The 26,932-nt window shown below is 49.5% G+C and overlaps 1 protein-coding gene across 1 annotated transcript; it reads left to right on the top strand.

The window, feature by feature from the left end:
- On the top strand, positions 1–26,665 carry Mmp2 (matrix metallopeptidase 2). Its single transcript, XM_041649935.1, has 13 exons — positions 1–410; positions 2,984–3,210; positions 4,152–4,300; positions 5,217–5,345; positions 5,539–5,712; positions 8,378–8,551; positions 9,574–9,747; positions 12,083–12,238; positions 13,194–13,335; positions 16,812–16,948; positions 19,558–19,717; positions 23,735–23,844; positions 25,809–26,665. The coding sequence occupies exons 1-13, from the start codon at positions 258–260 to the stop codon at positions 25,910–25,912; spliced, it is 1,989 nt and encodes a 662-aa protein (XP_041505869.1). The 5' UTR covers positions 1–257; the 3' UTR covers positions 25,913–26,665.
- Positions 26,666–26,932: the final 267 nt, after the last annotated feature.

Here is a 26,932-nt window from a genome sequence, read left to right as displayed (position 1 = left end):
AGCGTGGCTGGAGGCTGCTGTGTGTTCACCCAGGGCTTTAAATACACAAAGGGATTGCCTCGACCACCACCAGGCACCCGAGGTAACCGGGCTAGTTGGGACGCGGAACCCCGTTATGAACCCCTGAGCCTTGCAAAGCCAAGCCAATTTAGCAAGGGGATCTCGGAACGGCTCCGTGTGGAGCAGGCTCCAGCCGGGCGGACCCCAGTACACAGCCAGCAACCTCAGGGTGACACGCAGACCCCGGGAGCGCAACGATGGAGGCAGGAATGGCGTGGGGAGCGCTCACTGGCCCTCTGCGGGTTCTCTGCGTTCTGGGCTGCCTGCTGGGCCGAGCCATCGCTGCGCCATCGCCCATCATCAAGTTCCCTGGCGATGTCGCCCCCAAAACAGACAAAGAGTTGGCAGTGGTAAGTTGCTACGCTGGCTTCATCCAGCAAAGTTTAGACAAACTTTGGAACCGGAGGCCAACTTTCCTCTGACTTCCTACTGGCCTACCGAGTCGGGAGGGGCTTTGGTAAAACGTCTGCTAGGGTCTTTGTAAACGATGGGGAGAGAGTTTGGGTAAGAGGAGGCTGCTGATAAGTAACTTGGGGAAGTTCAAGGTACATGCAGGGACCAGGAAGGAGCACAGGAGGGGGGGATGATTGCCTTGGAAAACATCTGGAAAGGATTGTTTTTGTGAATAACAGAGACTTTGTCTGCGTACCTAGGGGATTTGGTCCGAGGTGGGCTTTATAAATGTCTTTTGGATGCATCAGGAGAACTGGCAAGAGAGCCCTTGGCAAGTATCTTGGCAGGCCTTTAGTACACTCAGTTTAAGAGGGAATCTATTGAAAATCAGGAGTGTGCTTTGGCATATTTAATTTGTATAAGCCTTTACGCATAGAAAGATAGCCAAAGTAAGGCTTGGCTAATTTATGGGAAACTTTGGCACACATCTGGAGACAGGCCTTTGGTGAGACTCTGGAGGGGCCCATTTGGCAAATCAAAGTGACTGGAGGGAAGCCGAAGGTGCATTTTGATGCCTTGGTTTAAGGCAGAAGTTGACCAGGAGGGTCTGAGCTGAGTTTCTTTGAACTTTTCTCTGAGGTCAGAGGATACAAGGCTGGTGGACGTGAGGAGCAGGCGCAGAGGGCCAGGGCGCGTGGGGCCGGGGCGGACTGAGCAGGGCTGGGGTCGGCCAGCGGCCAGCACGACCTCCTTCTTGGCCAGCATCCAAGCTGCGGCTCAGATGTTGTTGTGTGAGCGTGCTCCTGGCTCTGGGGCTCCCGGGTAGCAGCTTTGCATAAACCAGACTGGAAGACAGCTGCCAGGCAAGACCCAGCCAGGAGTAGGCACCTCTCGCCATCCATGGGCCTTGAATTGGCTTAGATGTCAGGTCTCAGGACATCTGCACCTTTGTTGCCATTATTCAACCATTGTAGGAATCTTCCAGCCAGCCTCCTCCCCAGTCTACCCAGAAGTAGGAATCACATGCTCTTGGATAGCCTTTGGATGTCCCTGCTGTATGAGACACCAACTCTCTTTCCACAGCCCTCCCTTTAGAGCCTCCATCCTCTCTGGATAGATGGGTTGGGAGATCTTAAAATATTTAGAGGGCTACCCCCCAGCCACACAAGAGTCTAAAGTGATTTGTTTGTTGACTAAGAGTGTAACTTAGGAGCAGTTACCTGGGTCTCCATGCCTTTTGTAGCCTAAAGAAGCCTTTGTGACCTAGAGGCACATGCTAGTGAAGAGAGCTTAATAAGGGTGTGTGTGTGTGGGGGGGGGGGGGGGTAAGCCCTGTGGTGCACACCCGTCAAGCCAGCCTGGGGAAACTGGGACTGGAGGGTCCTGGGTTCAACTTTAGCTTGGGCTTTACAGTGAAAAGATCCAAGACAAAAAAGAAAAAGAACAGAGGGGATTTTGAGCTTCTGCTGCTCCCTGCTTCCTCTCAGGGAGTGCACTGAGCTCTGAAGATTGATTGGAACTTCTGCAGTGGCCATTTCTGTGGAGTCAGAGGGTCAGAAAGGCACCCATCTTTGTGATCAATGGGGAGGTGCTCTTAGGTTCTTAGAAGAGTGTTTGGCACCTGGGAAGCACTAGTCAACACCAGGCCTTATTGCTGTTACACCGCCATTTTCACCTCTACTGTCTGCCATGCCCTCCTTTCCCTCTTTGGTACTGCTGCCGAGGAGGTGAGACCCAGTCCGGATCACTTCTGGTTCTATTCACTGTTCCAACTAGCCCTTCCCACGTATTTAATCTCTCATTTCTTGGTGATCCGCCCACATTCTTGCACTGGGTTTGAAGTGCAGGTCCTGATCGTCAGTTTACCCCAGCAGTAGCCCAAGGAGTGGCACGTGGTAGGTAGGCATCTATCAGTGCTGGCTGGTAGTCTGAGGCAGACCCTCTGAAGAAGAAGACCATTCTCTGTTTAGAGATCACAGATGGGAGGTTTGAAACTCAGGTCTGCTACCAGATCCCATGCACACAGTTCCTGAATTTCTTTGGAAGGAAGGAAGGAAGGAAGGAAGGAGAGAGAGAGAGAGAGAGAGAGAGAGAGAGAGAGAATGAAAAAAGAAGGAAGACAACGTATGCCCAGGTCTGTCGGGAGGTTCAGTAAGATAGAGGCTGGAGTATCAGGGTTCAAGCATGGGCACTGGAGCATGACCGCTTGGAGTCAAATCCAGATGTGCCATCTGTGAGTGGTTTCAGCTTCAACACGTCCCTTAAGCTGTCTTATGTATACTGAGCAGTACATAAATTCACATCTAATAAATTAAGGGAAATAAAAGGTGGTAGCTATTCCATTTATAGACGCACCACCCAGTTGGTGGGTGACAGAACTTATTTGAGAGCCTAAGACTTCACTCAGTGTCCTTGAACTCCTTAATTCCATCCTGTCCCAAGTAGGGGGTATTTGGGGAGTTGTTGGGGCTGTGTGCTTTGCCATCCCAATGTGGTTCCTGACTCTGAGCCCACCTGTTGTCTCTTTCAGCAATACTTGAATACTTTCTATGGCTGCCCCAAGGAGAGTTGCAACCTCTTCGTGCTGAAGGACACCCTCAAGAAGATGCAGAAGTTCTTTGGGCTGCCCCAGACAGGTGACCTGGACCAGAACACCATCGAGACCATGCGGAAGCCACGCTGCGGCAACCCGGATGTGGCCAACTACAACTTCTTTCCCCGAAAGCCCAAGTGGGACAAGAACCAGATCACATACAGGTGCCAAGGAGGGGCTGGGGATGCGGGGCCAGCAGCCTGAGGGATGTGAGTCTCCTTGGGACTCGTCTTTCTAATTCAGGGATCCCACAAAGTGTCATTACTGAGATCTGACCATACAGAGACATACAGAGTTCTTGGTGAGTGGAACCAGGCAGACCTAGACTTGAGTCTCATACTCACTAACCACAGGGCACTGGTCTTGTTCTCCCACACTTTGAGTTGGTATCCTTGGCTATGAAACAAGAATAAGAAATTTCTTTCCTAAAGGGGTGATTGGGAACCTAAATTAGACGACATGCCAATCAAGGGCTTCCACAAAGTTTGTTACAGAGAAGCGTCTAATAAGTGTTGATGATTGTTATTATCATTTGGACCATTAGAGTAGGTAGAGGAAGCTTGATAAGCAACTGATAATTGTGGTTTTAATATTATAGTTTTTTTTTTTTTTAAGATTTATTATGTGTATCGTGTTCTGCCTGTATGTATACCCACATACCCACATACCAGAAGAGGGCACCAGATCTCATTATAGATGGTTGTGAGATACCATGTGGTTGCTGGGAATTGAACTCTGGACCTCCAGAAGAACAGCCAGTGCTCTTAACCTCTGAGGCATCTCTCAAGCCCTTAATATTATAGTTTTGTTATGATTTGTTGCTAATAGAGCTAAGAGCTCCACTCTGTGTGGCTGGCATTTATCAAAGGGGAGAGCTCTGCCTTTTGTCCAATATTGCACTGTTTGTGTTCCTGGTGTCCTTGTCCCAGACGGAAGTGAGAGCTGAGGAGGTCTGGGGATTCTGGGATGATCAATAACTATAGGAGGATGTCCTTAGCTTGGCTCCACACATATGTGCAAGGACATTGCACATACACACACTGTGCACGTAGACAGTTGTCCAGATGGACATGTGCACACTCGCATGCATTTCTACCCTTTCTAGGATCATTGGTTACACACCCGACCTGGATCCTGAGACGGTGGATGATGCCTTTGCTCGGGCCTTACAAGTGTGGAGTGACGTGACTCCTCTGCGCTTCACTCGCATCCACGATGGGGAAGCTGACATCATGATCAACTTTGGCCGCTGGGGTAGGCAGAGGGGGACTGGAGGGTGTTGCAGCGGGGCCGTGTAGACATCTGAGACTCCATGCGGGGATCCTGAGGGCAGGAAGCTTACCAAGCAGGTGCAGACACTGGATGTGAGTTAGTTGGAAGTGGCAGAACACGGCCCAACATGGGAGAGCCATGACCATGAGAGCAGAGGCTGCCCCACAGTGAACCAACCCATCATACAGCGAAAACCTACCGCGCCCTCTAAATGACAGCCCCTAAATGGCGACTTGGATTTAAAGTAATACAAAAGGCTTTTTAATTAAAATTCAGTTCTCACAATAGCAATATGGGGGGAAGGTGGACTAGAATCTTGGGTCAAACCGCCATCTAAGCTGTTGGCATGAACCGGCTGCAGCATACATATGAAGGCTGCTTTTGTCGGTACAAGGTGGTAAAGCAACGAAGGCGGAGGGCGGGGGAAGAAGAGCATAGACTTGGGAGTAAGGTGAGCATGCTGTCACCGTGGGCCTGAGGGCTAGCTCCCTGGGTAGTGATGACAGTCTGTCATGAGAGTAGGGCATGGCAAGGAAGACGGTGCTGATGGGAGGCATGGTGTCAGGAGGATATGTGGTTAGCATGCTCTCGTGGTACTGGAGGCACACGGGTGAACCCAGTGCTGTTGATAGCGATGGAAGCAAAGGTCAGTGGTGCAGGTGAGGGCACCCTGTGGACTTGAGAGCGGTGTGGTCCACCGCATGGTAGCAACCAAGCTAGAGCCTTCCCGTCAACTCCCTGCAATACCTATCCTTGAGAACCCCAATGGGAAAAGGGTAGGAGACAGGTGCTCGGCGGAGCAAAGCATTCCAAACACAGATGAGGGTGTAGCTGGTCTTAAGAACCAAGTTGTTGGGGTGTGGGAACGTTAAAAGCTAACAACCAGTGTGGGTTTCAGAGCATGGAGATGGATACCCGTTTGATGGCAAGGATGGACTCCTGGCACATGCCTTCGCCCCTGGCACTGGTGTTGGGGGAGACTCTCACTTTGATGACGATGAGCTGTGGACCCTGGGGGAAGGGCAAGGTAAGACGACCTCCACCTACCGGTATGCTTCCCGGTCCTCTAGCAAGCAAAACCAACCTTAAGCCCTTCATCTGCTGTGATGGGGTGAGGATGATGAGATGGGGGAGGGAAGTCAGCCTCTAGGGTGAGCCCACAGCCTAGTGTCTGATGGAGGCCCTGGAGAGGTAGGTGTCCTGCTCTGTGTCCCCTACAGTGGTCCGGGTCAAGTATGGGAACGCTGACGGCGAGTACTGCAAGTTCCCCTTCTTGTTTAATGGCCGGGAATACAACAGCTGCACCGACACTGGCCGCAGCGATGGCTTCCTCTGGTGCTCCACCACCTACAACTTTGAGAAGGATGGCAAATACGGTTTCTGCCCCCATGAAGGTGAGCGTCTGCCCTGGTCTCAACCCTCATCCTACCCAGGTCCCCAGCCTATGTGTGTTTCTGCCATGCCTTCCCCTTCCACATTCCACAACCGGTTAACCTTCATCCCGTATCCTGAGGTCAGCCTCCTCTACAGTTATAGCATATATTGCTTAATGTCAGGCTCAAGTTATAGAAAGTGCACAGCTGTCCAGGTTCATCATCACCATGGGAACACAGCATCCTTAAACAAGCTGAGATGGGTATAGAGTTACCAGCCAGTCTGACCTTATGGGACCACTGTCACATGGGATTGCCACTATACGTGTGGTCTGTTGTGACTTAAATGTTACTTTTGTGGTGTATGACCATATGTACTTACTTCATATTTACTTAAGTCACCTCAGGTTTTTAAGTTTCTCAGTATTATTTGTGAGACATGAATTTGGGCATATTATTTTTTTCTAATATACACGAGAATGACCTTAGATATGTTCACAGACCCTATGGTTGTTTCTGGGGCCACTTTACACTCCAAACAAGACCCAGGGCTCAGGGACAGTAGGACAGGATGGCAGGAGGACGAGAGAATAAACTTGAGGCACAGAGATGGATTGACGTTTAACAGTGGCGAGAGAACAGGGCTCAGTCCGAGCTGGTACTTGGTTGAAGTAGGGGCTCCAGTCTGAGAATATTAGCCCACGAGAGTCAGTGTAAGTGGTCACAGCTACGACATCGGACTCTGCCTTCTACCCTTGTGTCATGACAAAGGCCTCCAGCTCCACTCTGTATGTGTGTGTGTGTGTGTGCGCGCGTGTGCGTGTGTACATGCTCCAGTGCTCATGCAAGCTCAAAATATTCTTTGCCCCGTCTACCATCACTTGAGGTAAAAGTGTATTGATATACACACTCAACCAACTTTGAAAACATCCTGGACATGCCTTGTAATCATAAATCTTTTTAAGAATCTGCATGGCTTCATACTTGGCCAGGCCATCTCACTTGATGGCTATAGAGATCAGAAGTCCAGAAAATGTTAGAGAAGCGGGAGAAAATACAAACATACTTCTGAGTAGCAGCTTATTTCCCAGCCCATAAAGACTTTACCGGATCATAGACTGAGGACAGTCTGTTTGGGGTGAGGAGCGACTATAATTGTATATAATTGTAATAGCTTGTGGCTCTCCCTGTCCCTCTCGCAACGCAACACTAACACCAACCATCTAGACAGAAGGAAACAAACAAAGAGTTTCTATTTGTCTTCCTGTTGACATCTTTCTTTTCCTTCTTTCTTTGTCTGGAAGATCCAACCCATGGCCTCACACATGCTCGGCATGCTCTCCTCCAACACTGGCCTCTACCCGCAGCCTCTTTATGCTTTTGTCACGTAAGCTAAACTTTGTACTAAGACTCAAGCTATTGACTGTTAGTAAATCAGAGATTTTGAAAGTCTGTGCCTTGCATTTCCCAGTAGAACATGAGGAAAGACAGAAACTCCTGAGTCAGCCATTCTGTTAGAACAGTCTTCGTGGATAGATATGGAAACAGCCTCCCATTTCATGAGCTTGGAAAGGCTTCCTCTGTGTCGGACACCAGCCATTCCTTTGGTCCATAGCCAGGTGCAAGTACGCATAGTGCACACGTGCTTGGGTCTGGGGCAACAATTCTGATTACTCAGCCCCTCCTGATGGCTGACTCAGTGTCTGCTCCCTGACCTTCTCTTCGGGAGGAGGGTTGATCCCAGAGGAGATGGGCTTCTGGGTGGCAGAAGCAGAACTGGCGGGATCCGAGTTATCACGTAGCCCTTCCCCACTCAGAATCACCAGGGTCTCTGGGATTCACTTTGCTTCTTCCCTAGGTCCCACACTTGAAGCTTCATCAGGGAAAGGTGTCTTGGTTGGGGATGAGCAGAACGACTCAGATATACGACACAGATAGAGAGTTCTGAATTTGGGAGGCCAGAGGTTGGACTCCATTCAACCTGTGGTAGAGTTAACAGGCCTGGTGAGGTCACCTCTGGCAGGGCTGCGCACAGATGGTCCTTGTTATGCACTTGTGGTTTTGCTTGTTGGCAGTTCCAGAGACACCATTTTGTAACTCGAGTGGAGGGAGGAAGGGCCCAAGACAGGCTGACCTTGATCCCTTCTCTCCCTGTGCTCCAGTCCTGGCCCTACCTGGGGTCATCGGCGTGGGAGGCTTGGACCCCAGCTGCCCCTGCCTCCTTCTCCTTGTACTCCTGCAGGGACCACAGCGGAAAAAGAGCTGTCCAGAAGGGACGGGAGCTCTCTCAGCCAAGCACATCGTCACCAATGAGTAGAAACTGGCTTTTTAGATTTTTTTTTTTATCATTTTAAATTACGTGTTGGGGTGTGTGTGTGTGTGTGTGTGTGTGTGTGTGTGTGTGTGTGTACACAAGAGTATAGGTGCCCTCCGAGCTTAGAGGCATCAAATTCCCTGGAGTTGGAGTCCCAGGTGGTTGTGAACTGCCTGACCTGGGTGCTGGGAACAAAACTTGGGTCCTCTGGAAGAGCAGCCATTGCTCTTAACCTCAGAGCCATCTCTCCAGTGCCTAGAGATTGTTTGCAGTTGATATTTTAACACAGCAACAATTTGACTTGTATGAGCCAGCTCTGCCCAGGCCGATATCTCTCTCAATGGCGTCTTCTCCCTCTCTTCTGCTCTCCAGCCTTGTTTACCATGGGTGGCAATGGAGATGGTCAGCCCTGCAAGTTCCCATTCCGCTTCCAGGGCACTTCTTACAACAGCTGTACCACGGAGGGCCGCACAGATGGCTACCGTTGGTGTGGCACCACGGAGGACTATGACCGAGATAAGAAGTATGGATTCTGCCCAGAGACCGGTGGGTATCACTGCCTCTCTCTGCCCCTCAGAGGCAAGCGTTTTACCATGAAATACCCGTTTGTCCACCCACAGCGTCCTTTCCCGAGACGAGCTGCCGTTACCACATGAGTATGGAAGTCAGCTGGTGTGGTTGTGCTTTGACTTCTGGCCAGCCACCTTGCACCCTGCTCGCTGGCCTGCACCCCTTGTTTTCCAGTTCTGACACACACTGTATTCCTCTCCCATCCTCTGCCCTTGAATTTCGCCTCTCACCTTCTCTTGGCTATATCTCCTCTCAATCTGTTATTCATCCTTTCTCACTTCTCTTTCTGCAACCTATGTTTACTGAGCCTGCTTCTTGAAGCTAACTCAGTGATTGGTCTCAAAGACTGAGCCTAAAGACTCATCTAGGATCATTGAAACCTTCTAGAGTGTTGAGACCATCAGCTTGCTCAGTCCTTTGGATGTTTGGCCTCTCTGCTCCTATCTACAGGGGTCCAGCTCTGGACTCTGAACCATGGCTGCCTGTGTTTAAACCTTGGCTCTGATAATTCCTTTCTTTCTTTCTTCCTTTCTTTCCTTTCTTTCCTTTCTTTCCCTTCCTTCCCTTTCTTTCTTTCTTTCTTTCTTTCTTTCTTTCTTTCTTTCTTTCTTTCCAAAACAGGGTTTCTCTGTAGCTTTGGAGCCCGTCCTGGAACTAGCTCTTGTAGTCCAGGCTGGCCTCGAACTCACAGAGATCCACCTGCCTCTGCCTCCCGAGTGCTGGGATTAAAGGCGTGCACCACCACCGCCTGGCTTCTGATACTTAATTTCTAGCATTATCTGCTCAGCAAGTTTCTTAAGTTCTTCAAATCTCGGTTTTTCCCATCTATGATATGGAGATGTTACTACGGGGTGTCTACCATGCCAGGGTTGTTGGCGGGGTGAATAGGATGGATCGGTACCCAGGGAGTGGATGTTAATGTCAGCATCTTGTCATTGTTGCCTAGCAGTGACCTCACATCCTCTGCTGCCCCTTGACCTGTGTTCCTTATCCCACAGCTATGTCTACAGTGGGTGGGAATTCAGAAGGTGCCCCATGCGTCTTCCCCTTCACCTTTCTGGGCAACAAATACGAGAGCTGTACCAGCGCCGGTCGCAATGATGGGAAGATATGGTGTGCCACCACAGCTACCTATGATGATGACCGCAAGTGGGGCTTCTGTCCCGACCAAGGTATGAGGCCCTGCACTCCTCCACACCTGAGCTGGAACATTCTGAGGATCAGGTGACTTTCAGCACGGATGTTGTCTCTTGACAAGAACCTCAGTTAGGGTTGCTATTGCTGTGAAGAGACACCATGCCCACGGCCACTCTTATAAAGAAAACATTTAACTGGGGTGGCTCGTTAGAGGTTAAGTCCATTAAGATCATGAAGGGAGTGTGGAGGCTATGTAGGCAGACATGGTGCTGGAGCTGGGAGTGCTACATCTTCTAGGCAACAGGAAGTCGTCTGACTGTCACACTGAGGGAAGCTTGAGCAAAAGAGACCTCAAAGCCCACTGTCACAGTGTCATACCTCCTGCAACAAGGCTACACCTCCTACTAGAACCACGCCATTTGAGAGCCATTTTCTTTCAGACTACCACAAGAGACCCCCATTGGGCCTTCAGACCTCCCCACCTGAGTAGAGACTCCGCTGAGCCCTAGTGATGACAGGTTCCTTGCTAAGGTCCAGCCAATTCAGTCAGACACTCCCACAGCTTCCAAAATGAGACCCCCTTTCTTACTAGGCACTGGCCCTGGGTGGGTCTCAGCCCTGTTATTTCCACTCTTGTCTTCCGCTCCAGCCACCCTTCCCTGCAGGACTGTCACTAGCAGGAGACAGCCAATGACCTTAACTGTCGTCAGGACTATAAGCAGGGTGCTTCGGGCCTAGCTTTCAGGGCCCAAAGGCCCAGGGTTTCAGTTTTCAGGTAGCCCAAAATGTTCAGGCAAATCGAGGACCTGGCAGAATTAAGCGAGCCTCTGTCCTCGTTTGATTTTTGTTGTTGTGAATAAACGCTTCGGAAGGAAATGGTCACAGGCAGGCTTACACTCCCAGGTTGCAATCTATCCAGGGCAGTCAAGAACTTAAGGAAAGAACCCAAAGGCAGGGACCATGAAGAACACCACTCACCCATTTCACCGTCTGGCTCAGAGGCTCATGCTTAGTGAACTTTTTATAGACCAGGTCACCTGCCCAGGGACTGGAGCTGCCCATAGAGGCTGCGTTGGCTTTCATCAACTAACCGTAATACAGTTCCTCACAGACATGCCCGGAGAACAACCTGATGAAGGCAACTATTCAACTGAGAGTCTTGAACTATGATTCTTGGCTGTGTCTCATGGACGGTTAATGTTAACCAGTACAGTCCTGTTGCTATTGTCCTTAGTGAATGGCGCAACTGGGCAAATCAGCTTTCCTTAGGGGTTTTTCTTGCCCCAAATCCTATGCTAGGAGAGATGCTGGCATCTCCGCTCTGTGCAACTTCTGCCAAAGGTGGGATCTCCATCCCTGTGGAGAGCCTGTGGCCCCTCGGGCTGTCATGTACAGAGCATAATGTATTGGTGCCTTAAAACAGCATCAACCTACTCTTTGCTGGGCTGGACATTTAAAACCAAAGTGTTCCCTCCGAGCCTGTATCACTTTATCGTCCGCTTCTGTCATTACATGCCCATCTCTGCGTCTGTCTCTTCGTCTCTCTTCTTAGGAGGTCATGAGACACACTGGGTTAAGAGCCTCTCCATTGCAATGTGGTGGTGCTTTAACTTATCCGTTATTTGAGGCAGGGTTTCACTACGTGGTCCACGTTGATCTCAAGTTCACAATCCTCCTACTTCAGCATATCAAGTACTGGGATTATAGACCTATAACACCACTCTTGGCTCTGCCTTCCAGTTTCATGACATCTGTAAATAAGATCACATGTCCTAGATAACCAGGAACAGAATTTGGGTGTTTTTTTTTTTTTTTTTGTGGTAGTGGGGCCCATGGGATAACAGGGTGTGGTACATCATTTGCCTGTTCTCCGTGGCCAAGCCTGAGCAACACATACAGGCATGGATATGTTTTTAGTTTCCCTATGGGACTAGAGATACTGCAATATCATCAAGTCACACTCCCAGGGAAGTGGTTTGCACTCCCTTCCCCGAGCAGAAGTGGTGAAGCCCTCAGGCCAGACTATCCCATTGGCTCTCCCTCTTTGATATCCCGAGTAGCAGCTTTGACCTCCACTCTCACAAAGAGCCAGGAAGTATGATTTTTAACAGATGAGCCTCGAAGCAGATGCTTCTCTCTCTCTCCCTCATACCACATGCAGCCATCACCGGGAAAGAGCAAGCGGATGTTGGCTGACCCACTCAAAAGCAACAGAGCTCTCAGGAGAAGGAAGAAATCAATATACCACTTGCAGAACTTTAGGCCCACCCCAGAGATGTCCCCCAAAGTGTTCTTCATATGAGGCAAGTCTTGATGCCAGTCTCGTCGCTCTGTCTCAAATTCTATCCCTTGTCCCTGCCCTGGCATCAGGATATAGCCTGTTCCTCGTGGCAGCCCATGAGTTCGGCCATGCAATGGGGCTGGAGCACTCACAGGACCCCGGAGCTCTGATGGCGCCTATCTATACCTACACCAAGAACTTCCGCTTATCCCAGGACGACATCAAGGGGATCCAGGAGCTCTATGGTAAGCCTCGGCTTGAGGGCCTCTGCGGGTGGAGGTGTCTACAGTCATCCCACAGCCTGGGTGGGAAGCCACAGAAGTGGAAAATTCCAGATCTCATCTAGCCAGAATGGTCAGGGGGCATGAATGGTGCCTGGTCCTTGGGCTTCGTAGTAATGCTTCAAAGGGCCACTCACACAGCCCTGTCCTTTCTAAATGAGTCTTTCGTGACCCTATTGGCTCACCATTTCCAGGGCTCTCCATTAGTTAGGTGTGTAACCCAAGGCAAGTCTAGGTTTCAGTGACCAGATAGGGTTCAGGATCTAGAAGAGTCAGCTGACTATCCGGCAGGATTTCTCTGACGCAGAATGAGAATGACGGCATGGGAATGAACGTTACCAATCTTTGTAGGATGCTGATATTTTAATTTGTGATAGAAACATAACAGTTGGTTCCTGCAGCCAGTGATTGCTTATTGTTTGTGCTTTCGGAGAGGCTTGAGGTTAAAAAGTCAGTCCATTGCCTAAAAAAAAAAAAAAAAGAAATCAATCATATAATTGATAGATAGTCCTTGTAGTTCCTGGATCAGGCAAAATAGTGAAGGTAGAACCTGAGTGGGAAAGCCTAGAGACATTGAACTTGGGAAAGAACTGGAGATCCAGACGGTAAGGGGTGGCATTGCGGTCCTCTCTAGACCTACTTTCCTCAGATGTGGCTGCTCATCAGGAGGGATAAACAAGTGAGTCCTTAAGAAAGTGCCACAGCTCTGAGGGGACCCAGACTTTCCTGTTCTTACAGTAAGAGACCACACAGGATTCAGCCTTCTCTTAGCTCCCCCGTCTACATGCAGTTGCCCCTGAGGCAGATGTCTCTTCCTTCTAGCCTTTATGGGTTAAGTGAGCAGTATTGGGGTCTAACCTGGTGCTGAGAAGTCTATTGCTGGGGAGAGTCTAAGTTCAGGTGTCACCCCATCCCCCAGGGCCCTCCCCTGATGCCGATACTGACACTGGTACTGGCCCCACCCCCACGCTGGGACCTGTCACTCCCGAGATCTGCAAACAGGACATTGTCTTTGATGGCATTGCCCAAATCCGTGGTGAGATCTTCTTCTTCAAGGACCGGTAAGTCAGGCTGATTTTGTCTTTCTTGTGTTCCCGCTGTTTGCTGAGGACCCCAGGGACCTCACAGAATGACCTGCAGTAAGCAGTTTCTGCTGTGTGCCTCACTACCTGCAGATCTTGGTGGCTTCCACGTGGGTGGCTCTCTCGAATTCTGGGTCTACCAGGCGTCTAGGCTATTGCAGCAGTAGGAGGTCAGGTACATTCCACAAGCCACTCATTCTCCTACAGTTAGCAGATACTTGTGGCAGAGGACAGAGTGTTAATAGGCCAAATCAAACCATTCGCGGATATAGAAAGATTTGATGCACATCATATCTGAGAATCTCTTACCAATGAAATCGAAAAACATGGCTAAACTGGGCATCCCAGTTCACCCCAGCCCAGCCGTAAAAGATGGAGTGCATTGTTATGTATTAAGGCACATGCAGGCATGATTCTAAAGTAGGTTAGAGAGAAGAATGTAGGGGGATTAGCCAGTCTTCCATTGGCTTTCTCCCTGAGTGCTATTGATCTCAAGTGGCCAAATTGCTGTCTGTATAGAAAGCAAGTGACCATAGGTGGAGAGAAATTATTTCCTTCATTCTTCAAGGCTATGGTCATGACAAACAACTGAGAGTCACCCTAGTGCCTTAGATCTCTGGGTAATAGCAGGAACTGTCTAGTACCTCTTCAAAGAGTCTGTTTATTCATCTATCTGTCCTTCATCTATCTGTCTATCCATCGCTACCTTCATCTATTCCTCTATCACCTGTCTGTCTGTCTGTCTATCTACCAAGCATCTTTTTCTGTCCATCTAACCTCCATTATCCTTCCATACATTGATACAGTTATCCACTCACCCATTCATAGTGTATAAGAGTTAGAAAATTGGGTTGTCAACGTAGAATACTACGGTCGCTATCTACAAGTTGTATGGCTACCAGTAGGCTAATCGTTTTCTTTGTACCTCTGTTTACCCATCTCTAAGATGGGGCTAACATTTTACCCTATCAAATAGGGCAAAAATAAGGATCAGATGAGTTTAGTGCTAGAATAAGGCCAGCACAGAGTGTGCTTGTTTATCCCCATCAGCCGTCACCTCAACAAATCATAGTTTAGCAGCCCGTGTGCCAATTGCCTTGATGGTAGTTGAGGAAGGGAAGATGTGTGGTGGGGAAGGGGTTTGTTTAAAGTCACATTACTGTTCTCAAGAGAAGTACACAGGTCTCCTATCCTAGAACCACCTGGAATGAGGATATTAAAAAGCCACAGGCTTCTGCCCTCTTCCTGAGCCCTTTGACTGTACTCTCTGGGGGCAGGGCACACTTCTCTGCATTTTACCAAATTTCCCAAGTGATCCGGACGCTCTTTGATGGTGTACCACTGTGTGGTTAGGGAAAGAAAGCCATAGCAAATTGACAGTAATATAAAGAACTTCTATCTAGATGTCCCAGTCAAGGAAGGCTTCAGAGTGACGGTGTCCTCTCAACAGGGCCTTTAAGGGGAAACAGCATTTTGTTGGGTGGTAACAGTAGTGGCAGATTAGGAGCCATAAAGCAGAGACAGATAAAAATTCCTGAGTTAAACACTGTAGGACAGAGAGCCTGGGGAGGCTAAATGATATTCCAGGAATGTCCTCTGTTCCACAAAGGGCTTCTCTTCAGACACGGGGGCAGGGATGGGACACACATGCTCTGTCCTTCACTGCATATACCACTGGCCAGTAGGCAGTAACAAGAAGGTGGAGAGAGAAGTGAGAATCAAAACACGGTAAGTCAATTCTAGTTAGGTCTTAGTGCCCATGCCAGTATTAGTGATTACAGAGTCCCCTGGTATGCTGCTGCACCTTGTAGGGAGGGGGAAGAGGTGCGTGGGGACTCTAGTCTCCGGCAAGATCCCCAGCTTGGAGCACTTGACACTGTAGAAACTGTGACCAAGTGTAGTGTAGAGCTGTCAGAAGCGAGAATCGCAGACACTGTTCTGAGCCCATGCCCAGGCCAGAGCGGATTCTGACACAGCATCACAGTCTCTACCAAAGAACCTAACTGGGCGTTCAGTGCTTCACTGAGCTAATTTGCTGTAAATAACTAAACAGTAAACATACATAAACATTGGTGCCAGGCTCTGGAAGGACAGCACAATACTACAGGGTTCGTGAATATGGATTTTGGAGTTGGACATGCACTTCAGTCCAGATGATATCATAATCATAATCTGAGTGCTGTTTAGCAAATTAGGGCCGTAACCCTGCTTTGTTTGTGCTCCCTCAAGTAACAGAGTTGCCACCTTCTCCTATCTCAAATTAAAAAGTGGAAGAAAAATTGGTCTTTCATGGTATAGCTTCCAGGGGTAAGGCTATTTGTTTGAAAGGTCAGAGGAGGGACAGCGACTTGTTTTTGTCCATTGACACTTTTACATGGCCCCTGTGCCAAGACTGGGTCCCAAGATGACTGCCAGGGGCAGTTAGGACCACAGGCTTCCCATGTCCAGCTAAAGTGTGGGGTGAGGTGGGACGGAGAGAGAGATGTCTGGAGGTGAGATACTGGTCTATCTGCTCAATCTTGTCATGCTGATTGATATAAGACGCATGGCAAGGAATGTTAAGCTAACCAACTTTGGCAAACCAAATCATCTGGAAGGCTTGTTCAAACAGAGTCTCAATCATAAGCCAGATCTCAGGTCAGGCCCAGAAATTTGCATTTCTGATACATGCCCAGGTGCAGCTCGGCCCACTGGCCTGAGGATCACAGTCTGAGAGTCAGTGGCTCACCTGTGTCCAACCTGCCACTAAGGCCACATTGCAGCTGAGGACAGCTCTTGTTTTGGTCATATGGCGCTAAGTCATGTTACAGTGTCTAAAGTTTGGAGACACCTGGGACTCATCCCTAGGATGGAGATGAGGTCATGGGCAGCAGGGACTCGTGGTGCTGAAGGATGGGTAGAAGTGTGGAGCTGAGAGGAAGGATGGTAGAGAGAGATGCTGGATGCTGGGCAGATAGCTCATCAAGTGCACGCACATGTTAGGCAGTTCTGAGGCTTACATTTTACAAGGCTCGTTCGTACAAGTGCTTGGCTCTTTGTATACCCTTAGTAAACGCAGCTCTTAGTTTGCCAAGACACCCAGCTTCATTCCATTGAAGTTCAGAAAATGCTTTGAAGCGCCTTCAGCCCCTGCCTCACTCAGTTGGCTTCTAACCAAATAGGACTGATAGATTAACAGCACCCGCTCCAGGCACTCAGCGCTGGTGTTTCGGAGAGACCCTGAGTAAGGAAACACAGTAAGCCAAGACAGTCTGGGGAGGCTTCCTGGAGGGGTGGGGGCAAGAGGGAGGATGGTGTCTTGCAGAGCAATCTCCTCCTATTCCCCAGTGTCCCCCTCTAACCTTCTCTAGATCTTGCCACCTTTCACTGCCCTACCATGTTTCTGATTGGACTTGGCGGTTAGAGCTTTAGAGGAACGGAAGGTGTGACTTCTTATGTCCCATTCCTATCCCCAGGTTTATTTGGCGGACCGTGACACCACGTGACAAGCCCTCAGGGCCCTTGTTGGTGGCCACCTTCTGGCCTGAGCTCCCAGAAAAGATCGATGCTGTGTACGAGGCCCCGCAGGAAGAGAAAGCTGTGTTCTTCGCAGGTATGTGGGAGGGTCTTGCTGGCCCTCAGTTCCCGTTTAACTGGATCCACTCCTCCAGGCACCCCATCTTCTCTAAAGATCCGTCTCAATGTAATTTCCCAAAGCACAGGGTCTTAGTTGGGTTTCTTTTGCTGTGATAAAACACCACGTTCGAAAGTAACTTGGGTAGGAAAGGGTTTATTTCAGCTTACAGATGTAGTGTAGCGTGAAGGCAAGTCAGGGCAGGAACTCAAGGCAGGAACTGAACCAGAAACCATGGACAAACACTGGCTTGCTCCCCATTGTATTGGCTCCGCCTGTGCCTGCTTTCTTATAGACTCCAGGACCACCCACTCAGAAGTGGCACCACCCACAGTGGGCTGGGACCTCCTACATCAATCAGTAATTAAGAAAAATGTGTCAAGGGCTTGCCAGCAGGCTGATTTTTTTTGGAGGCACTTTTCTCTACTGAGAGTTTTCCCTTCTCAGACAACTCTGGCTGTGTCCCGTTGACAAAAGGGGGAAGCTAGCCAACACATACGGGATTTTTCTGGGAGGTTGGTCTAGACACCCAGCATCTACTAGCCTCGCCTTCAGGAGGGACATTTCCTCCCCTCTGGGTTCTTTGTCAATCTCCTCATTCCTTTCCTAAAGGAAACAGTCTTCTTTCAGTGATGTTTCCCTCACATCACTCCCTTGCTAGAGTCTTGGCTGGTAGCTGCTTTAGTTAGACCTTTAGTGTGGTGTGTGTGTGTGTGTGTGTGTGTGTGTGTGTGTGTGTGTGTGACAGAGAGAGAAAATCAGAGAGACAGAGAGACAGAGAGAGAAAATGAGAGAGAGAGACAGAGAGACAGAGAAAGGGAGAGAGACAGACAGACAGACAAAGACATGCATATGCACACATACATATGTTGTAATAAGAACGGCGGGGCTGCGTCCCCAGCACCCCGGCCGCCTGCTAGCTTATGCCCTGAAATAATTACACGGACACTGTATTCTTTTAAACACTGCTTGGCCCATTAACTCTAGCCCTTACAGGCTAATTCTCATATCCCGATTAACCCATCTCTTATAATCTGTGTAGCATCAGTCTTACTGGGAAGATTCTAGCCTACGTCCATCCTGGGTCGGAGCTTCATCGCGTGTGCCCGGGAGAGGGGAGCATGGCCTCTGCTCCAGAGAGCAGAGCTGTCGAGTCTGAGTTCACTTCCTCTTCCTCCCAGCATTCTGTTCTGTTTACTCCACCCACCTATGTTCTAACCAATAAAATGGGCCAAGGCAGTTTCTTTATTAGCCAATGACCTTCCTCCATCATACATACATGGTCTCATGCAATCCAGGCTGGCTTTGAACTTGCTGCATAGCCGACGTTGGCCTTTAACTTATGATCCTCCTGCCTCCTCTCAAGTGTTAAAATTAAGCATTTGCCATCACATCTGCTATAATTGGATGCCGTGAATGGAACTCAGAGTCTTGTGCATAGCTCTCTACTAACCAAGCCACAGCCCAACCCCAAACTATTTAAAACATTATGTATATTGTGTGTGTGTGTGTGTGTGTGTGTTTGTGTATTGGGGGCAGGGGTGGACATGAGTGAGGGTGCTCACAGAGGTCAGAGGCATTGGTCCCCCTGAGGTGGAGGTACAGGTGTGTCTTAGGATTTCTATAGGGCATCTTTAATCTTACCTCCTATCTTCTAGGGAAGTCAGAGCAGGAACCAGGAGGCAGAGATCGTAAGCTACCCAACCTGGCTACTGGGAATCTAACTCTGGTCTTTAGGAAGAACGGGAAGCACTCTTAACCACCAGACCATCTCTGCAGCCCCAGCCTCTCATTTTTAACATACAATGCTTTGTAACATGCATTGGTTTGAATAGTAGTTCCAGTAGGGGAGCATCTAAAAACAGGATGTAAACAAACTATTCTATACATGGTATTTAGATGCCAAACCAGCACTGTTCTTTACTAGGCTTGTTACCTTTGTCTTTGTTCAGAGGCAGGGCTTATGGCATAACTGGGGCTGGGCTTTGTGTTGCTGTGTAGCCCAGGCTGACCTTGATGGTGCAGCTAAGATTTGGGGCACCGGCTGTCCCGTATATGGACAGCTTCCACCTCCGTCTTTGGTGATCCCGGGTCCTGGCCAGGCTAGCTTTGACTCCCAGGGCACTTTATACATGTCAGATAGAGGGGCTTCGTGGAGCAGACATGACACTTCCATGGGCTGCTAGCCTCCTTTCACTGTTGCCTTTTGTAACTGGCTGTAACCGGCATAAACTGTGTGCAGGAGCGGGGATGTAGTTCAGTTAGTAGAGTGCTTATCTAGCCTAGAAGTTCCGTTCTCAGCACTGTATCCATCAGATGTGGGACAGCCCGCCTCCATGTAGTCCCAGTACTCAGGAGGATCAGGAGTTCAAAGCCAGCCTGGGTTATATGAGCTCTTGTCTCAAAAATGAGACATAACTGTGTGGTGAGGCCTGCTTCTAGAAACAGAGCTAAGACATGAGCAGGAGGCCATTCCCTGTTGAGAAAGACCCAGTAGGCTCTTCTGCCAGAGAGATGATGGCGGAGGGCAAGATGGGCCTGAGGCATTTCTCCACAGCCACTGACCCGCCTTCTGCCCCTTACTTCAGGGAGTGAGTACTGGGTCTATTCTGCCAGCACTCTGGAGCGAGGGTATCCCAAGCCACTGACCAGCCTGGGCCTGCCCCCTGATGTCCAGAGAGTAGACGCTGCCTTTAACTGGAGTAAGAACAAGAAGACATACATCTTCGCTGGAGACAAGTTCTGGAGGTAAGGGGGCCCCAGGTAGGATGGCAGCATGGCTAGTTTCATGGGGCAAGACTCTCTGTGGCTTGATAGACATAGTGTGGGTAGACACCCGCTCCCTGGTCTTTAGCCTGCCTGCCAGCCGGCCCTCACCACACAATGCACCCTCTTTATGACACTGTTAGGGCTGTTCTGGCCAGAATCCCCCTTTCCTTTCTCAGCCGCCTCTGATTGGGCCTGTAGATACCTCGTCTAGACCTTCATGTTATAGCAACTCACAGTAGAGTTGGTGATATACATGCAGGTAGTAGCTGATACTGTTGCTATTGTAAGCCAGTTGCTATTGCAAAGGCCCAATGAAGTAGGAATCACTGATCTTCCCACTTTTCACATGAAGAAAACAGGGTTTCAAAAGGTTAAATAACAAACTTCAGGTTCCATGGCCATGGAGTGACAACCAAGCTTTGAGCCTCTTGGCCCTGGAGAATGTCCTACTTTCTTTTTTAAAATTTATTATGTATACAGTGTTCTGCATGCCTGCCAGAAGAGGGCACCAGATCTCATTTCAGATGGATATGAGCAATCATGTGGTTGCTGGGAATTGAACTCGGAGCAACCTGAAGAATAGTCAGTCAGTGCTCTTAACCTCTGTACTCTTCCTGATACAGTGGAGACCCAGGGAGGGAAGGTATAGGCAAGGCAGCAGAGGGAAATGAGGAAGACAAGATCCAAACTAGGCCCTGGGGTGTCACAGGCACCCTCCCCCATGTCTGCAGCAGGCAGCCTCCCCCATGTCTGCAGCAGGCACCCTCCTCCATGTGAGCAGCAGGCACCCTCCCCCATGTCTGAAGCACGCACCCTCCCTCGTGCCTATAGGTCTGGCCAGTTGTGAAAACTGGCAGGGGAGTAGTTTAGAAGCAGTTGGTTCAGCTCCTCTGGTGAGAAGGCTCTAGCACTGAGAAGCAAAGGTCTGAATGATGGACCAGAAAACAGCATCCCTGGACGTAGCTCAAACACAGGATTATGTTTATCATCCTTCACAATTTACCCATTGGGATGCTTAGGCCCTAAGAAGCTAAAGGACTTGGTCAAGTCACTTAAGTGTAAGCATAGCTCTGGCCCGGAGCTATGTTTAAATCTGCTTCTCCTCTTTCTCCCCTGTATCCCCTTCACTGTGCACTCTGGGTCATTTGATCAATGAGGAAAAGGGTAGGCAAACAAAAGCTTTGCGGGCATCTCCTTCCCCTTTCCCTCCCATCTTCTGTGGCTGTGAAGGCAGCCAGTCCATACCCAGGAACCACTGATGGAACTCTCAGACCTTGTCTGCTGTCCCCGAACAAACATTCCTGCTTCCCTCGGAGGCCTCAGTCTCCTCCTCCTTCTCTGCCCCTCACCTCACCCGAAACTGCCCTGATTCAGCAGCTGCTTATGTCCCCCGGCTGCCCATGGCAGGGTGGAATTTTGAAGGCACTGCTGAGATACTTAACAACCTAAGCTGATTGGTATCTCAAGCCTCGAGAAGAAAAACAGTCTGCAGGAAACCACTGAGCAGGCCTTTTAGCCCATGGGCTCCGGAACACTCCCCAGCACAACCACGTACTGCGAATGGCATCTCAGGCTCTTGAATTCATGGGCACTCTAAATCTTTAACTCTGCCTGTGGTGAGCTAGAGAAGTCACAGACACATGATTCAGGAATCTCAGACTCCTAAAAGCCCAGGTGATTCCCCTGTGGTGCGCGGGGAGCATTGTCACCGTCTTCCTACTACACACCCTCTGTGGGTACACATGCAAGAACAGGCATGTCCCATATGAGCAGGAGTGTGTACGCATGCATAGACTCACAGGCCCTGAAATGCCTTGCTGATTTCTTCTAATCCTCTTCCTTGACAAGGCCTTCCTCCAACTCTAGATGCCAGAACAAATACCGTCCTCTGCTGAGGAAGTTCCGTGAACCTTGGGTAAAGGCTAGAGTGGATAGAGTTGGTCCTAGCTTCTGGACTGTGCATTCAAGGGAGACAGGTCCCTCCCAGAAAAAAACAGCACAATAGTTTGAAACATTTTCTTGGGCCATGACTGCAGGAAAAAGAGAGTGTTTGGAGTGACCAGGGTGAGCCACTGTCTGTCCCCAGCATGCCAGGAAGCCCTCAGCCACTGCCTTTCGAAGTTTTCACCAAGACCACAAATACATGTTCAGTGTCCTTTATGTGCTGTGCACAACGTAAATTCATTTGCATCTCACATTGGTGACTCCTTCCGACCTGTGTGTGCTCTGGGTGAAGGCTATGCATATCATCTGGATTTTTCATTTAATGTATACATTGTTATCAGCTCCACTTTCTGGACCAGGGATACCAAGGCTGAAGTAGGCCAAGGACACATGGAAAACCTGGGACTCAAATGTCGCTTCTGACACTTGGTATTGCACCTTCTACATCTGTAGATCAGCTGCCCAGATCATGAGTCTAGAGGGACAGGGAGGAGGTGACACCTCTTCTGGATGAAAAGAACTTTCAGTAAGCAAGTTGTTTGGTGTCTCTGGCCTTCACGTATACAGTGGGGTTGATTCCTGCCCTCTGCTTGTGCCAAGGAAAGTCCTTGAGGCTTGGGACACATATTCTGTATCATTTTAATCCCAGGGATTTATGGTGAGCTTGGTAGTGGTCAGATGGGGGCATGGGAATTTTAAGCTAGGGGACTTAGTTTTGGTAACCTGGGCCATGAAGAAACAGCCTTCTTAAGAAACTGTCTTCAGATGAAGCTGTGGTTTTGAAGGTGTTACTGCCAGGTCTTGGGTGATGAGTTGAAAGCGAAACCCCTATAAAAATAGCCTTAGGGTAGTCTATGGTTGGAACCCCTGATGGGGGTGGTACAGCTGCCACCAGGGGAAAAGGAGAGCCAACCAAAATGCTGTGCAGAGCAAAGAAAGCTTGTCCATCACCAGGATGGGATCCAAAGTGATCTGTTTAGAAACTTTCAGCTCAAAGGTGAGGCTTGATCTTGTTACTGAGATATCCACAGGCACATAGTCGGAGCACATTAGCTTACGCAGTGTTGAATCTGTATAATGAAATGAGTAGGTTGAGGGGCAGAGGGAGGGGAATCAAAGGAATAAAAAGGACAACAATTCAAATGTTTCTCCAAGGAACTTAAAACAACAGCCAAGGAGAAAGACTTCATAATGAATAAGGTATTTACCTGGATTAAAGACAAGCCCCAGAAGGGACTGGGGTGGCATGCAGTCTGCCAGTGAGTGACTCATGGCCTTGAGCTCACACCCACCACATTGCATTGTAACCTCCCTCTCTGAGCCTCGGTTCACTCCCAGACATGGCTGGTCATCTCTGCTCAACAGATGAAAAAGCAGCAATTTGTTCAAACCACACAGTGAAAGAATTATGGGTCCACTCCATTGGTCCTTGGACTGCAGCCGGGAATCAAAGGTTGTAAGGGAGGGGCTGAAGAGATGGCTCAGCAGTCAGCAGCACTGTGCGCTCTTCCAGAACCCTGGGTTCAATTCCCGGTACACACACACACACACACACACACACACACACACACACGGCTCATAACTGTTTACCTATAACTCTAGTTCCAGGGATCTGACTCCCTCTTCTGGCTTTTGAGAGCATTCACACACATGGTGCGTAGACATATGTGCAAGCAAAACACCTAAACACATTAAAAATAAATCAATCTCAAAAGAAACTTTAAAAAAAAAAAAAGTTGGTAAGGGAACACTCAATTCCCAAATCCCTGCTCAATACCAGACATGGGAGAGACGCAAACATGTGTTTCTTGGTGGCAATGACACTTGCTCTTCGGTATCGTCTCAAGAATCAGGAGCTAGTAGAGTGGGATTCAGAGTCAGGTGTAGGCCCCCACACTGCTGCCTGCTTCCTCTCTGAAAGAGGCCAAGTCTTTTTCCCAGACCCTCTCTGTGCCATCCTTGGATCCTTCTCTCCAGGACTGGGGGGTGAGAGTGGGCAGTGGGGACTGGCCTTCAGCGAGGCCATTTGCTTTTCCCTGTCTCTTTCCCTAGATACAATGAGGTAAAGAAGAAAATGGATCCTGGTTTTCCTAAGCTCATCGCAGATTCCTGGAACGCCATCCCGGATAACCTGGATGCGGTCGTGGACCTGCAAGGCGGTGGTGAGCTACCCAGGCCTCTGTTGGCATTCTAGGATTGCCTGCCCCCCAGCCAGGAAGCAGCTCCTCCTTTGTACACACTCCTCAGGGCAGCCATGCAGTCCTGGAAAACAAACCAGTCCCTTTAGCTCAGTGCTGGGAAGGCAGCCAGACTCCTGACCCTTGCCGCCCCAGCCAAACTCCAGGCTGTAAGACCTAGAAAGGCCCCTCACAGCTGCAGAGCCTGGAGCCACAGTAGAGGAGGCCTGGGAGACCTCCAGGGACCAGGAACATGGCCTGGTGCCCTGGATTCATTCTGGGGGTTGAGCCAGGCTGTATTGGGTTTCTCAGGAGGCCTTGTGACCATGTCCCGTCAGGAGCACGGTTCTACTTGAGACAAGGCAGACTTTGTCATGCTCTGTCACTCCCATGGCAATGATCTCCCACTCAGCAGCTTGCTTCTTTGTCGTGTCAGCACAGGAGAGCATTTGGGATTTGAAAACCATATTCTCAGGGAGGTTTCTGTGACTCCCTGGGGTGCTAGAAATGAAGTCAGTTTGGCTTTTTAGAGGAGGTGTTAGTTCAGATTCACAAAAGTTTTATTTTTTTTTAATGTGGTGCATGTGTGTGTGTGTGTGCGCGCGCGCGTGTGTGTGTGTGTGTGTGTGTGTGTGTGTGGTTTTGCCATCTGCAAAGCTCACGTAAGCGCCCATGCTGAGGTTTCACACACGCAGAAGGAAAGCAGTGTCTAATCAGGTGCTCCATTAAGGCTGACCTTCAACCAAATATCTCTCAGGTCCATACTGTGAGCTAGGGTTGTAAATGGGGTAAACGGGATCATGTGTGTTTGAAGGAATTCACAGGTTCTAAAGCCTCTAGAGGCCAGGAGGGGAAACAGTAGAAAATAAATTATGCGTGTGTGTGTGTGTGTGTGAATGTGTTTGTGCACATGTAAGTGTGCATGAGTGTATGTGTGAGTATGCACATACGTGTGTTTGTGTGGGTCTAAATGTGTGTGTATGAATGTGGGAGGCTGTGTGTGGGTCTAAATGTGTGTGTGTGTATGAATGTGGGAGGCCGTGTGTGTGTGTGTGTGTGTGTGTGAGAGAGAGAATTTGTGTGTGTGTGTGTGTGTGTCTGTGGTGGATAAGTGGATTTGAGTGGGGGGCTGAATGTGTGAGTATGCTTGTTTGTGTGTGTGCCTGAGTGTGTGTGGGTGGAGGGCCTGAGTGTGGGAGTGTGGGAGTGTGTGTGTGTTGGCAGGGAAGGGTTGCTTCTCAGAGTCTGATGACTGTAGACATGCAAGAGTAGAGCCTTGTGGTTTTTAGACGTTTTAGAGACTTAGAGAGAGGCCAGACATCTGCACATGCATGTGACATTGCCAGATGTGTTTATACCTTGGCAAGTCATTCAGAATTAAAGACAAAGTGAAGCAAACATTTGTATGAACCTAATAAGCCTGATAGGCCTGGGGGGTCTCCTACTTCCCATCCCCTGATGTGTGACAGTGCTTGGCTTGGTGCTTGTGCTCAGGAAGTCGCCAGGAGCAAGTATTACTAACTTAGTCTCCTAACAAGCCTTAGACAGCGGTTCTCGACCTTCCTCACGCTGCCACCCTTTAACACAGTTCCTCATGTTGTGCTGACCCCCAGCCATAAAATTATTTTTGTTGCGACTTCATAATTATAGTTTCACTACTGTTATGAATCATAATATAAATAACTGACATGCAGGATAGCTTATATATGAACCCAAAAGGGCTGTGACCCTTGAGAACCACTTCTCTAAGAGGTTGGGTCCTGATCCCTGGCTCAGAGATGAGCAGTCAGTGACTACAAGACCCAGTTTCCCTGCCATTCCTCTTCCTCCAGCCCAGAAGGTCTTCCCAGGCTGAAAAGCTTCTCCCCTATGCCAGGCAGAGGTGACCATTTCCAGAGACATTCCATGTGCCATGCATAGGTCCAGTCTCTCTTCCTTGTCTCTCTCAGGTCACAGCTACTTCTTCAAAGGTGCATATTACCTGAAGCTGGAGAACCAAAGTCTGAAGAGTGTGAAGTTTGGAAGCATCAAATCGGACTGGCTGGGCTGCTGAGCTGGCCCTGTTCCCACAGGCCCTGCAATCAACACTGCACACCAGGCCCAGAATACTGGGGAAGGATGTGGAGGGGCCTGGCTGCCCTGCCTTCAGCTCTGTAGTTAATCAGCCTTCCCCCTCACCTGGTGACTGAAGATTTAAGAGCGTGGCTTCTTTTGTGTGTGCCCAAAGAAAGGTGCTGATTGTACCCCTCCCAAGTGCTTCTCCCCCCACCCCCTCCCCCACCCCCTCGGGGATGCTTGGATGTTCTCAATGCAGCCCTCTTTTGGGCTGCCCTGGTGCTCCACACTTGAGGTTCTTCTCATCTCTGATCTTCTGTGGCTCACAGCACTGTCAGAGTCAACAGAGACTGTCTTAGGAGGGCACTGGTGGCCCAACAGCCGGCACAGGGCAGCGGGATGCAGGTGCGTCCAGGTGGAATTTGGAGACCCCTGGTTTCTCACTTCCGGCCGTCCTCGTGTCTGCACGACATTAGCGGTTTGCTCTGTGCGCGCTTCCTTCATTTCCCTCAAGCTTTTCCATTTCCCACCATGCTGCATTTCCTGACGCAAGGACTCCGGTCGTCTGACATCACTGCACGGTGCCTCTCAGCCCACATGCTTCCTTGTGCGCTCTAGAGCCTCCTCAGTCTCTTCCTCCACTGGATGGAGGAAAACCAAACCAGTCGCTTCCTGCTCAGCCTTCTTGCTTCTCCCTTTAACAGTTCCCCATGGGAAACGGCCAAGAAAGATAAATAAAGACACCAGTTGAGTGACAGTGTTTGCCTCTGTTTTAGCAGCTCATGGCCAAAAGGAGGAACTTAAAAGGCAAACCTCTGCTCAATGCAAGGCACAGATGATGTGTGCTGGGAAGATCAGAGCTGCCAAACCAGGAACCACATGAAGAGCGGTTCTGGTGCTGCTGTTATGGGGGTCTGTTGGAGATCCCCCCCACCCCCACTCTCTCTCTCTCACTTTCTCATGTTCTTAAACTGATAGACATCCTAATGATAGTGCCGATAGCAAGGAACAGCAACCA

This window comes from Microtus oregoni, unplaced genomic scaffold (assembly GCF_018167655.1).
Source record: "Microtus oregoni isolate MIOR12 unplaced genomic scaffold, Mior012 000004F_ref0000308, whole genome shotgun sequence".
NCBI lineage: Eukaryota > Metazoa > Chordata > Mammalia > Rodentia > Cricetidae > Microtus > Microtus oregoni.
Note: the sequence above shows the minus strand (reverse complement) of the source record. Positions and strands in the feature narration are given on the sequence as shown.